Source organism: Helianthus annuus, chromosome 9, assembly GCF_002127325.2.
Source record: "Helianthus annuus cultivar XRQ/B chromosome 9, HanXRQr2.0-SUNRISE, whole genome shotgun sequence".
NCBI classification, from domain to species: domain Eukaryota; kingdom Viridiplantae; phylum Streptophyta; class Magnoliopsida; order Asterales; family Asteraceae; genus Helianthus; species Helianthus annuus.
The window spans coordinates 14,313,821-14,326,494 of record NC_035441.2 but is presented as its reverse complement, the minus strand read 5'-3'; the positions used below and the strand labels follow the sequence as shown (position 1 = coordinate 14,326,494).

The following is a 12,674-nucleotide window of genomic DNA, read 5'->3' as shown; positions in this document are numbered from 1 at the left end:
TGTTTGCGCTCGTTTGAATCGATCATTTGCTATATAGAACCGGTTCGGAGCCGAAAGTCGCAAAAGTTTGACTTTTGCTTTGACTTCAGTTCTGACCCGTTTTAGTGAGGTATAAATATACCTTAGGACTCTCCTAGGACCAGGTCACATGTTGGTATACGCCTCTGTGGTCGGTTCATGAGTTATCCGAGTCTTTTACGAATTTCCGTCATTCGCTTAAAAGTTGACCGTAACGGCCTTTTAAAATTAAAACGAGTATTTCGGACACGTGAACGGACCAAAACCTTGCTTGATAAATTATAAGCATGTCCTTAAAGTTTCACGTCAATCCGAGGTCTAGAATGAGAGTTATGCTAAAAGGCGCACTTTTAAGAAAGTTTTGTAATTAACGGCGCAATTAGCATAACGCCCATCTAACCCAAGTTTTCGTCACCAAAACATTTACCCACTGTGGTAAAATAATATTTTGGGAATTTTAAAGATTTTTAATAAATTTTACCTTGCTCATAACCTGCGGTTATGGCTACGGTTCGGTAAATACCGAATATGCCCTTTTTTGGCCAAAACGGGAGTTCTACAAGGTCTTTTGACCCGATTCCAGTTGCTACTGATTTTAAATAATAAATAAAGTATTTTGAACTTTATAAACTGTTCGGGAAACTCAGATTTCCTGTAGAACTCGAAAAGCCCTTTTAAAGTCTTTAAAATAACCGAAAAGCCCCTACGGGGCATAACATAAACTTAAACTCGTTACGGGCGTCACGGAAGGTATCCTACTGATACCAAAATACTTTTAAGGCATATTGACTTAGGAAATAAGCGTACGACTCTTATGGTTAACCGTTTCGCCTATTTGCGCACACGGTACGACTCATGGAACTAGTTTTCGTGCGATAGCCGATATGGGTCAAATTATATTATTTGAACCCCAAAATCCAGAGTATGAACTATAAACCCATATAAAACAAGTCTCTGAACTTGTTGGGTCCAAATCATACTCCATTCTCGGTTTTCGCCTTTTCGTGCGAATTAACCATATCTATATATCGGAATCAACCGGTTTAAGCTACGGCTAATATAAGGACCGTTAGGATTCTAAGAGGTTAATTAAAACCTTCGTTCCAGATTAGGAGCCCCAGTAAAAGCTATCGGTGACTTGATCTAAATTAAGGATTAATACTTGCAAAGGTAAATACTTTGACTTATTTCCCCTATATGGGCTTGGGTTACGGTATATTAATACCGCTTGATTGAGCATTATATAATTCCATCGCTTAGGTGGTTAATTGATTAAATATGATCGGCTCATTTAAACAGTTTTGTTGCTTATAAGCCTTTGGGGGGTTTAATGACAGTTGTCCCGGATATCCTTGGCATCATTTTACGAAATGGCCACGACCATCGACATCCCGGTGTAGGCGTACACCCGGTATAAAGTGTCGACATTAAAACTAAAAGACGTAGCCGTAGGTTTTTATACTACGGTTTTACGCAAACGTGGTGTGTCTATAAATCTTTAACCCGGCACGACCCGGACTACTGAACGCATAAAAGAACATGTAAAACGTTCACAAGATCATTATGAATTTTCCCAAGTTATAAAAGAGTTTGTGCCTTGTGCATTCAAATCAATTTTAGTAAACATTTTCAAATGTGTCAGTTGAATGTATTTACCAGTGTAAACTGACGTATTTTCCCCAAAAAGATTAAGTGCAGGTACCTAAACGTAATTGGCTGGTATTAGCTCCCTAGCGTCGGGATAAGCCTCGCAAGCTTGATTGCAGTATCTGATGGAACAATACTTTATATTTATTTACGATCCGCTGTGGATATATCCAACCCCTGTAATACATTTTGATATTACAATCAGAGGTTGAAATTTATATATTTATCTTATGCTTCCGTTGTGCATTATATAATTGTGTGGTTTGACTATATTGTTGCCAACATCGTCACGGTAATCCCCCACCGGGCCCACCGGTGAGACACGTGGAAATCGGGGTGTCACTACAAGAAAATGAAGCTAATGCAACCATGATAAAAAGTTGCATTAGGTCTTGAAAAGGTTGCATTAGGCCTAATGCAACCTTTTATCAAGGGCTGCATTAGGTGAAGTTGCATTAGACCTAATGCAACCTTTTTCCTAAATTATGCAACTTTTTTTGAAAGGGTTGCACTTGCTATTTAAATGCAACCTTTTTAAGATGTAACCTTTTTACATTCTAATGCAACTTTTATATTTTTATTTGCAACTTTCTTAACACTAAATGCAACCTTTGCTACCTCAAATGCAACTTTTCCTACTCTAAAATGCAACCATTTTTATAATTTTCAGTGGAAAATGCAACTTTTTTTTATATCAAATGCAACATTTTTTAAAGATTTTAGTTACAATAAGTGCAACCTTTTTAAAAGTCAAATGCAACTATATAACATCATTGTTTAAAATACTAAATTTTCTATTAGATAATTCCAGAAATGTAATAATAACATAAATATCTTATATAGTAGTTTTAACATGTCCAAACTAAAAAAAAAAAAAAACAACGTAATGAAAACAAATTTGTCGATTACAATAATAAAAAGCAACAAAAACTTTCTACTCGTCTTGAAGGTCTTGAAGTACTTCAATTGGTAGTTTTTTGAAAATACTTTGTATCCTAGATTCAAAGTGTCCTTGTTGGCTGTGAAAATCTTTCTTCATAGCTTCTATCTCAGCTTTTTTCCTTTGATGATCATCTTCAATTTCTTTTCTCATTTCAAATAATTGGGTTTTTTCAACTTCAAGGCTTGCTTGGAATGATTCCATAAGCCCACCCGGAATCATGTATGGTTCTTCACCACCATCCATTTTTTTCAACATTTTTTTAGTAACACCCCTACCATAAAGTCGAAGGTAGCCATCATGCTCCTTGTTCATTACAACTGTAAAAGGATCCACCAAATCACTTCTATCTTCGGGAGGTTTGTAATTTTTCATTTGTTCCTTTAAAAGAGAATAAGGAAATTAAAAATTATAAAGCAAGAAAAAAATCAGCCAATAATAAACCAGACCAAACAACATAATCAGAACAAGCAACTGACTTTTAAAAGTCAACACATAAAAGATTCTTCATTTAAAACCCGCATAATGAAAAACTAGAAAGAACTTACAATTTTCATTGCCGTATCATCATATGTATCAAGATATGAACGTCCTTCGGTCCTTTTCCGTGTACGTTCAAACACTTTGGTTAAGCTAGGTAATTCCTTGTTTGGGTCATCGTTTCTCTGTATTCATGGTAACATACACATTTAAAAAAAATCAGCATCTTTGAACATTAGAAAACACTAATCACCAGCAACACCAAGACATATTACCATCTCTTCACGCACTCTAGCGAAACTTTTTGGGCCGGCTGTGTGCATATTCTTTTGAGACATGCGAATTTCCTTAGCCCGCAAACAACGCTTCTGAAGACACATTAACATAAACGAATTAGCCAATAGAACTCTAAATAACAAATACTAGTAATATATAAATTGCCTAGAATATTACCTCTACGTCCTTATTACTCCACAACCTCAACAATTGTGAGAAATCATCAGCCGAAATGTTTTTAGGTCGGTTCATCAATCTTGTTTTGTTGTCCTTATATCGATAGAAGTGTTTTTTCTTGAACCTACATTTGTGTACCTTGTAGTCGTTTCCAATAGTCTTTAAAACCCATGTTTTAGCAGCATAGGGTACGTCGTATTTTTCCTTAAAAAAGATTAGAATTTGGTTTAAATAAAAATGATATATAACAAATAAAAGAAATAAAACTAATTAAAACCTTACCAAGACATACTCCCATATTTTATCTTTATGTGGAACCTTATGCCATGAACTATAGGTCAACGGTGCATAACTATGATTACGAGCTATTGTACCCAAAAATCGAGAGAATTTTCCGACTATATCCTTCTCCTTTGTTGCTGGTCCCACTGGTTGTCCAAATTCATTACATATAATGACCTCTCGTTCATTGACTTTTCGTGTGTGCACAAGATGCAGCATTGTCGGTCCTCTTTTATTGGTTTTGGATATTTCTGAAATCAAGTATACATTAAATATATATGTGTATGTGTAACCAATAATAATCTAAAATCATGGTATATGTAGTTAAACCGAACCTATTGTTTTTTTCTAATTCGGGGCGATGTAATTGATCTTGAACTAGTGCATTGTCCTCGCCTTCCAAATCATCATGGCTATCATCCTCTTGTATCTCATCATCATTATTTGTAGATTCAGTAAGGTCCATGTCATCATACTCATCATCTTGGTCTACATAAACTTGTCATTGTTATATACAACACTATACATATATTACAACAAAAAAATGAACCAGCTTACTACTCAATGTCAATGAACACAAGTACCTTGAGATCTCAAATTATACCACTCATTTCCATTATCCTCCAAACCTGCTGATTCCATATCTAATTCATAAACATTTAAAAGCATATAGAAGTACATTAACATAGAAAGTAGTTGTATGACTAAATTTGTAATTACTCAATGATTAAATGAACTTTAAGACTCAAAAACGATACCTTGAGATACTTCATCATCCTCGTCATCATTCTCATCAACCAGAACCAAACGTTTCTTTAATCCGTGTTTAATACAAGCGGGCTTTTCCAAATTTTGTGTGAATGCCCTTTGCTTTGTCCCTTTATTACTTGAAATTAATTCACCCATGCTAAGTGTTGCTTTAGAATGATTGGCTTTCATTGTGTTTGAATCCGAGACTTTTGGGGCGATCACTCGATGTTGCTTTGCTAATTTAGCAATTTTATTCAAGGACATTGGTGCAATATATCGTGGACGATGTTGCTATAATGAATGTCTTCTTTATTAGAAACGAGTTTTTATAATATAAAACTAAAAAAATAACAATCTAATTACCTTTTTAGATGCTTCAACATTTGTATTAACTTCAGAGTATTCTTCCTCATTATCATCACTATAACCAGGGTTATAGTCTTCGTCTCTCGCATTATGGTATGTTGGTTTCACTTTCTTGTTCTTCATCTTTTGACTTCCTGTTAAGCTTGTCAAAGAATTTGCAATGGTCTTCAATCCCAATTCTTGCATTTTTCTATTGTTTTCTTGAACCCTCAAGTCCCTAGCTATCAAATACTCGTTGTCTTGTCTTTGTACGCTTTGACTTTGTTTGCTTTTCTTTGCCATTAGACCTGCTTAAAGTAAAACACTGCGATAGTAGGCTTGATTTTTGCTTCATGTTTCTTTCTGGAAAGATTATCTTGTTTGTAATATGGGTATCTGAAATGCATCTTTTAGATTCAGTATTATCTATGCTATACAAACCCAATATCACTGGTGAAGAACATTATTAAAGAACTCCAAATATGAATTTTTTTGGTAAAGCTATACAATCTGGTACAAAAATGAAAAGTACTTATGAATTTTACACAAAATCATAAAATTTCATTTCATTTCATTTGTTGATAAATTTATCAAGCGACAAGCATGTACAAGGCATATTTCTTAGCAAATTAACAAACTTGAAAGCCTAATCCTTCAAAAAACCAAGATCCGTCAACAGACAATTAACAGATACCCTTTTATCAATATTATTAAACATACCTAAAGCATGCGATTGACTTGTCATTTCGTTAATATACAACAAACACAAGGCATAGATACAAGAAACTTACGAAGTGATTTGGAGAACTAAAGGATAATAGTGGAAGTGTGACCGGCCGTGTAGCAAACTTTGATGGATTACAAAGTGAATCGGAGAACTGAAGCCGATAAAGGAGTAGATGCAGGGGCGGTTTATGGATCAGCAGGGGAGAAGAGGCGGGGGCGGTTTAGGGAACAATTAGGATTTAAAATTTTTTATTTTATTTGAAAGTGCCCCTATTTTTGAAGCATGAAGATACGATTCTCTGGTTTGAAATTGGGGGAAATGTACATTAGGAGGGATTTTTTTTTATTTTATTAGGAAGTGGGCAAAAGTAGGGGTTAATTTTGATATATTAGATTGCTGAAAAAAATAAAAAAATATTTGGTTTTTTAGTACTTAAATTTGTGTTTTTTTTAGTAGATGTTAATATATTAGATTGCCGAAAAAATAAAAAAAAAATATTCGGTTTGAACGGGCCGGGTTCAGGTCGACATGCAAATATTCGGGTCGGGTTCGGGTTCGTATGATACGATTTTCGGGTTCGGGTCCAGGTCGGGTTTGGGTTCGTCTACAATTTTTGGGTTTGGATCGGGTTGAACCCGCCAACCCATGAACATGACCCGTTTAGCACCCCTAGGCAAAAGGGTGACTACGTGAAGGCCAAACTTAGCGTGTGGGTAGTTAACAACTAGGTTTATATAACTAAGCTAGCGAATTCCTATATATATATATATATACTAAGGTTGTGTGTTATGCAGTGGTAAAGGGGGCGTGGCCTTGCCACCGTGGCCGCGCGGATGGCATCAGCACCGCCACAGTCGGGCTTTGTTGTGGGCGCGAGACAACTAGATTTGATTTTGGACGATTAAGGTCAAACAGGTCATTAATTGTTATTTTAGGCTAAATGCTGGTAAATAAATGTTAATGATTGCCCACCCGGTTAAACTGTATAGCTTTACCATAAAATTTCATATTTGGAGTTCCTTAATAATGTTCTTCACCAATAATTTTGGGTTTGTATAGGATAGATAATACTGAATCTAAAAGATCTAAGCATTTCAGATATCCGTATTACATATAAGATAATTTTTCCAAAAACATGAAGCAAAAATCAAGCTAACCGGTGGTGGCTTTTTAGTAGGCTGATGAGCTTTCATAAGCTAACACCAGCACTTTGATTTATTTCCGCACGAGCGAGTTTCGGGTGGGAACGAGTTCCGTACCGTTTTGACCCGTAACGTTTCGACTAGTATCGTTTCGACTCGAACCATTTCGACGGGAACCGTTTCGAATCGAACCGCGTTTCGACCAGTACCGTTTCGACGCGAACCGTTTTGGATCGAACCGTTTCGTCCCGTACCTTAGTCTGTCATTATTGACTCGTTAATATCATTAATCTGTAATTATTGACTCGAACAATAATCGAACCGTTTCGATCCGTACCGTTTCGACTAGTACCGTTTCGAATCGAACCGTTTCGACCCGTATCTCATGACTTCTTGTGAAGCATCAGCAATACTTTCTGTCAATAATTACAGTAAGTTCCGACATAATATCAAGCCAACATTAACGAGCCCATCCATGACCATATCGTCGAGCAGCTTATTTTCTTTCTAAAGTGGCAACTTTAGTCCATATAAGATATGAACAGATAGGCAAAAAATGCATCTGCAGTTTGTGCAGTCCAAACAGTCAAAACAAGACTATCACATACAAAAATAAAAACAAAAATTTGAGTTCTACGTTTAAAAAAAAAACATTTTCTTAACCAACCCGACCCGAAACCCGTTCTGACCCGAACCCGTTCCAAACCGAACCCATTACAACCCGAACCTGCTTTGACCCGAACCCGTTTCGACCCGAACAGTAGCTATCTAAATTACATTAAAGTCTAATTCAAATGTAATTAATTCATGTTTTTGTGAGATTTGAAATTTTGAAGTCCTGAAACCATTAAGTTTGTAACAATGAACTATATATGGGATGCTGCCATTGAGGAAGTGGTTGCAATCAGAAATCATTCATAACCATAGTTATATGAAAACCTAAAGTAGTAATTTTGACTTCTTCGTGAACATTGGGCTACAAATATCAATTGACTAAATACTAATTACATATGAAACCAATAAAATGCAACAATAATTGAATTCCATAAGAAAAATCCACAAGTAGTAATTTGACTTCTTATTCGTGAACATTGGGCTATAAATATGAGCATCAATTTTAATGCATGATTCAATAATCACATGGTTGGTCTGTTTTAAAATAAGAAGACCTAATACCGATTTACTATTTCAGATAGATAATGAAGGCAAAATACCGATTAACGATTTCTGGAATCAGATAGTGTAGAATGCAGACCGCCGAAGATGCTCAATTGCTTGAATCTGAGAAGGAGATTAGGGGGCGCGAAGGTCGATTGTGATAACTGATTAGGAATGAGGGGAATACAAACTAGGAGGGAATTTCTAATTTTTTTTGAGAAGGAGATTAGGGGGCGCGAAGATCCAATTGTGATAACTGATTAGGATTTAGGGGAATACAAACTAGGAGGGAATTTCTAATTTTTTTTGAAGTGAAATTTATTTTTGACATCGAAAAACGGGAAAAGTGGGTCCTGGTGCTGATACCGAATACACCGGTTCGGTACCGGTATCAATACGGTACCAATGTTTTAACCGTAAATACCGTTACTATACCGGTACCGAAAAACGGAGAAAGTCGGTACCCATATCGGTACCCAGTATCAAATTCTTATCCCTATTCCACACCATATTGTTGGTGATTTTAAAATTATATATTAGAAAAATGTTTTCAAAATATATATGGAATGTAATTAGAAAATACTTTTTTGTCATCGGTTAAACTATATAATTCTTATGAGCTATAACATATTTAGCTTATGTGATTTTAACGGTGAAAGTTAAAAGTCTCTAGTGTTGGATTCCGTGCATGTTTAAAACATAAATCTTTTTCATGCACGGAAACACACATGTGTGTACGAAACGTGCATTTAAATTTTCACAAATACAACCTTTTAAGAAAAAAGTTGCAGTTTTTAGAATAATTTGCAACCTTTAATAAAAAAGTTGCAAATTCTAAATAATTTTGCAACCTTTAATTAAAAAGGTTGCAAATTTATTATAACTTTGCAACCTTTTATTAGAAAGGTTGCATTAGATCTTCTAATGCAACCTTTATGTTCAAGAAAGTTGCATTAGAGTCAAATGCAACTTATTTGAAAAAGGTTGCTTCTAAAGGGTTGCATTAGGTCTATTTTCTAGTAGTGTGTGACAGTTGAGGGTAACGTCACCGCCAAAAGCGGGGCCTACCATAATTTGCATTAATAACTTAATTCATTATCTTCCAATAATCCAACCCTTTAGGATTGTATCCTTGCTGACTCAAACTACTGGGTTGAGGGTAGCGTCGCCTTCAAAAGAAGGGCCTACTACAATAACTAAGATAATCTCTTAAACAAGTGCAAAAGTGCGAAAATAGTCAAAGGTTATACTAATACACGAGTCGGATCCAAGTGATTCATCTTGTCTATCTGTTTTTTATTTTTATTTTATTCTTCAGCATTTAGTTAGTTTTTATTTTCTTAGTTTAAAAACCTTTTCTAACTTTTTGATTTGATTAGACGTTGAGAATAAACCGTTACTAAAAGCTCTTGTGTCCTTGGACGACCTCGGTATCTTACCAACACTATACTACGTCCACGATGGGTGCACTTGCCCATATGTGTGTTTAGTGTTAGTAAATATCGTGTTTTATAAATTTAAAACTTGGCTAAAAGTGTAAAAAGGGCTTAAAATATACATCAAAAATATATTACACTACACGCACATCAAGTTTTTGGCGCCGTTGCCGGGGACACAAGGATTTTAAGAAAGTTAGGAATCAACGGCCTAATCATATTTTTATTTTTCTTTTTAATTTTTTAGGATTTTCTTAGTTTTTCAGCTTCTGCAGAGCTCAGCACGGGTCATGCCCGCTGAACACGCCCCCGTGCCCAATCATTGGAACTGGCAATCTTGTTTTAAGTCAGACAGTAAGCTGAACACGGGGTCGTACTCACTAAACACGCCCCCGTGCCCAAGATTCACTTACTGAAAACAGAACCGTTAGATCCCGGCGGTTGGTAATTTCTGACATAAACATGAGTGATAGTAATTCTTTTTACTTTCGGCACTCTTATGGTACGTGGTGTCAGTTATGTGGAGGCGAACATAAAGAATTAGAATGTTACTTTCTAAATTATAGGCCCCACTACATAGACCCACCGATTCCTTATAACCTTAAGAGGGGCGAAAGTAAAAATATGCACTATCTCTCCCTCGAATGCGCCCAGCCAGATATTCTAGGGGAAATGCTCCTTGACGAGTTATTTCAACTAGAAGAGCTAATTCTAAATTGGTCAAAAGAGCTTATGAAGGACTTTATTGATCCGTCCCAAGACGATGACCATGAAGAAATGGTGGAACCGCATTCCGACAACCTCGTTGCTCCCAAAATACCTTCATACCTAGCGAAGACTTGGACGATAGTCGTCCCTGTGCCGATTGTGCCGTGAAGGACTCTCCATCGACTTCGTTCGGTGCATACATAGACCTGAGCGATTCGGCATACACCTTCTTTAACGAGAGCCCGGGAAAGGGTTGGACTTGTCCACCTATAATGAAAATAGGAATTACCCTCACCGACAACCTCTTGCGTTCTCGCCTTAGTCTAGGACAATTGAGGTATCTTAGGCACTTTGGGGTTGTTCCAACTAGTAAGGAACCACCCGATATCGATGAGATCCTTAGAAGTAACAAAACTCCATAAGACAGCCTCCAGACACGGGTCCGTGTCCAGGTCAACACGCCCCCGTGCTCACCTAAAAGATTCTCTGCTGATTTTGTCAGAATACGGACAAAATGTGTCAGGATTTCCTCTGCACACGGGGCCGTGTCCATCCAACACGGGGCCGTGTCCAGTGCACTGCCGTTTTCTTTAAATGCAGCCTGATTCCTGCTCATTTTTAACCACTTCAATAGACAGAGATTCTTGGGATCTTCACTCATACCATCCTAGGTAAGTGCTAAAAGAAGGTTCCCAAGGACCATCTTGTCCCTTCCACTTTTATTCATTTCCTCTTCTTTCAAAATTTTTCAACATTATCTCCATGGAAGCTTGGAAATCCTATGATTCCAACCCTCTATGTGAAGTTTGTAAGATTATTTGCTAAGGATTCTTGTTTAAAGTTAGTTGTATAACTTTATTTTAAATTATCTAAGCTTAAAACCCAGTTAAAAATCATGAAAATAATTTAAAACTCGAAGACTCCTTAGCCTAAAATCCTGCAGACAATTGGACACGGGGCCGTGCTCAGCGAGCACGGGGCCGTGTCCGAGGCACTGTTTTGTAAAAATTTAGCTCTCTTCGGTTTCTTTCTCAGAAAATGGCAAGCAGAACAAGCGGGACCTCTTCAAGAAATAACCGACAACGGAGGAGATCATCAACAGCAGAAGACTCTCTTGTAAACTATGTTTACGCCCTAAGGGAGGCTATTGACGAAATGACGGTAGTGGAGGAAGCATTGGTCGACCGTATCAACCATTTAACAGTGGGGCTGGAGGGCTAACTCCGAGAGGTAAACCTCTTGCACCAGAGGTTAAACCTTCTCGCCTCCCCGCCTTTGGTACCTATAATAACCCAAAGGGCGTGGAACGTGGTGCCCGAGGTCATCATTCCGGCCGAATGGTACGCCATGCACCAAGAGCCTCCGCAAAGGGTGGTGCAAGGAGTCCCGGTGAATGTTCACCCTCAGCCACCAGTTGCTGAGGAAAATGAAGCCGCATTCTTCCTTCCTAGGGAGATCGAAGAATGGCTTTAAACAACGTTTAGGGAACAAATCCTTCGGCTAAAAGTCCTACTATATCGGGAAACTATTCTCGAAATTTTCTTAAAATAGTGGAACTCTTTATGATAACCTCGTGTACCTCCTGACCTATTTAGTTAAGTTTTTATTTTATCTTATTTTAGGAATATTATGTAAGATCTCTCTATGATTGCAATGAAATGATGGTTTTTAAAATTTGAATGGTCCAAAATAAAACTCGTGGTGGTAAAGGATGAAAAGGGGAATGAGAAAAATGACCCCATGCACAAGAACAAGGCAACCCGACATCAATTTCTCCATTACAAAAGGTTCAACACGGGCCGTGTCCAACCAACACGGCCCCGTGCTGAACCCCCTGCAGAAAAACGCCCAGTTCAGGTAACTGGACACGGGCCGTGTTCACCAGACACGGCCCCGTGCCCAGGCTTCTGTTTCTTTTCTTTAATTTTCGTTACTGGCACCTGAGCACGGGGCCGTGTCCGGTCCCTACGGGGCCGTGTCCAGACTGCCAGTAACATAAATTTTTGCTTTTAACACCATATTACACATCTAATCAACCTAAAAATTTATTTTTGGGACACATTGAGGACAATGTGTAATTTAAGTGTGGGGGGAAGCTGAAACCTTGAAATTTTGCAAGTCCTAATAACAAGCCTTACACAAAACTCTATTGGAACCGCTAAACACCCCAAATTTTTTCAAAAATTTTCATTTTTTTTTACTTGTCTAAAGTTTAAGTTAGGAATCCTAAGATTAATAAGGTTATATTTTTACAAATTTACAACCAAGAGCGTCGTGATAACAAGAACCAACATAAGAAAATTATGAAACGGCATGACAAGCTTAGTTAAAATTTGATTATATATACTTGATCACATAGAAAAACCCAATCCCACAAAAAGTGAGTTTTGAGCCTTTATTGAGCATACAAATTTACATCTTTAGACTAAATTCTCATTTTTCGTTTCTTGTGTGAATAGCCGCTTGGTTCTTACGACTCTAGAACTTGCCACGACGATTTATTCCCGGTCCTTACCAACTTAAACCCAAGTAAGTAAATGATGGAGGCATTAGGACTAACCATTTTTCTTTCTACACCATTATTTTTC

General features: G+C 37.1%; 1 protein-coding gene across 1 annotated transcript; it reads right to left on the bottom strand.

The window, feature by feature from the left end:
• Nucleotides 1–2,539: 2,539 nt before the first annotated feature.
• LOC110877190 lies at nt 2,540–7,406 on the bottom strand. Its single transcript, XM_022125356.2, has 8 exons — nt 5,707–7,406; nt 4,934–5,223; nt 4,615–4,861; nt 3,821–3,843; nt 3,539–3,742; nt 3,361–3,453; nt 3,154–3,270; nt 2,540–2,986 (listed from the first exon to the last, which is right to left on the bottom strand). Exons 2-8 carry the CDS (start codon nt 5,216–5,218, stop codon nt 2,600–2,602), a joined length of 1,356 nt encoding a protein of 451 aa, XP_021981048.1. The 5' UTR covers nt 5,219–5,223; nt 5,707–7,406; the 3' UTR covers nt 2,540–2,599.
• Nucleotides 7,407–12,674: the final 5,268 nt, after the last annotated feature.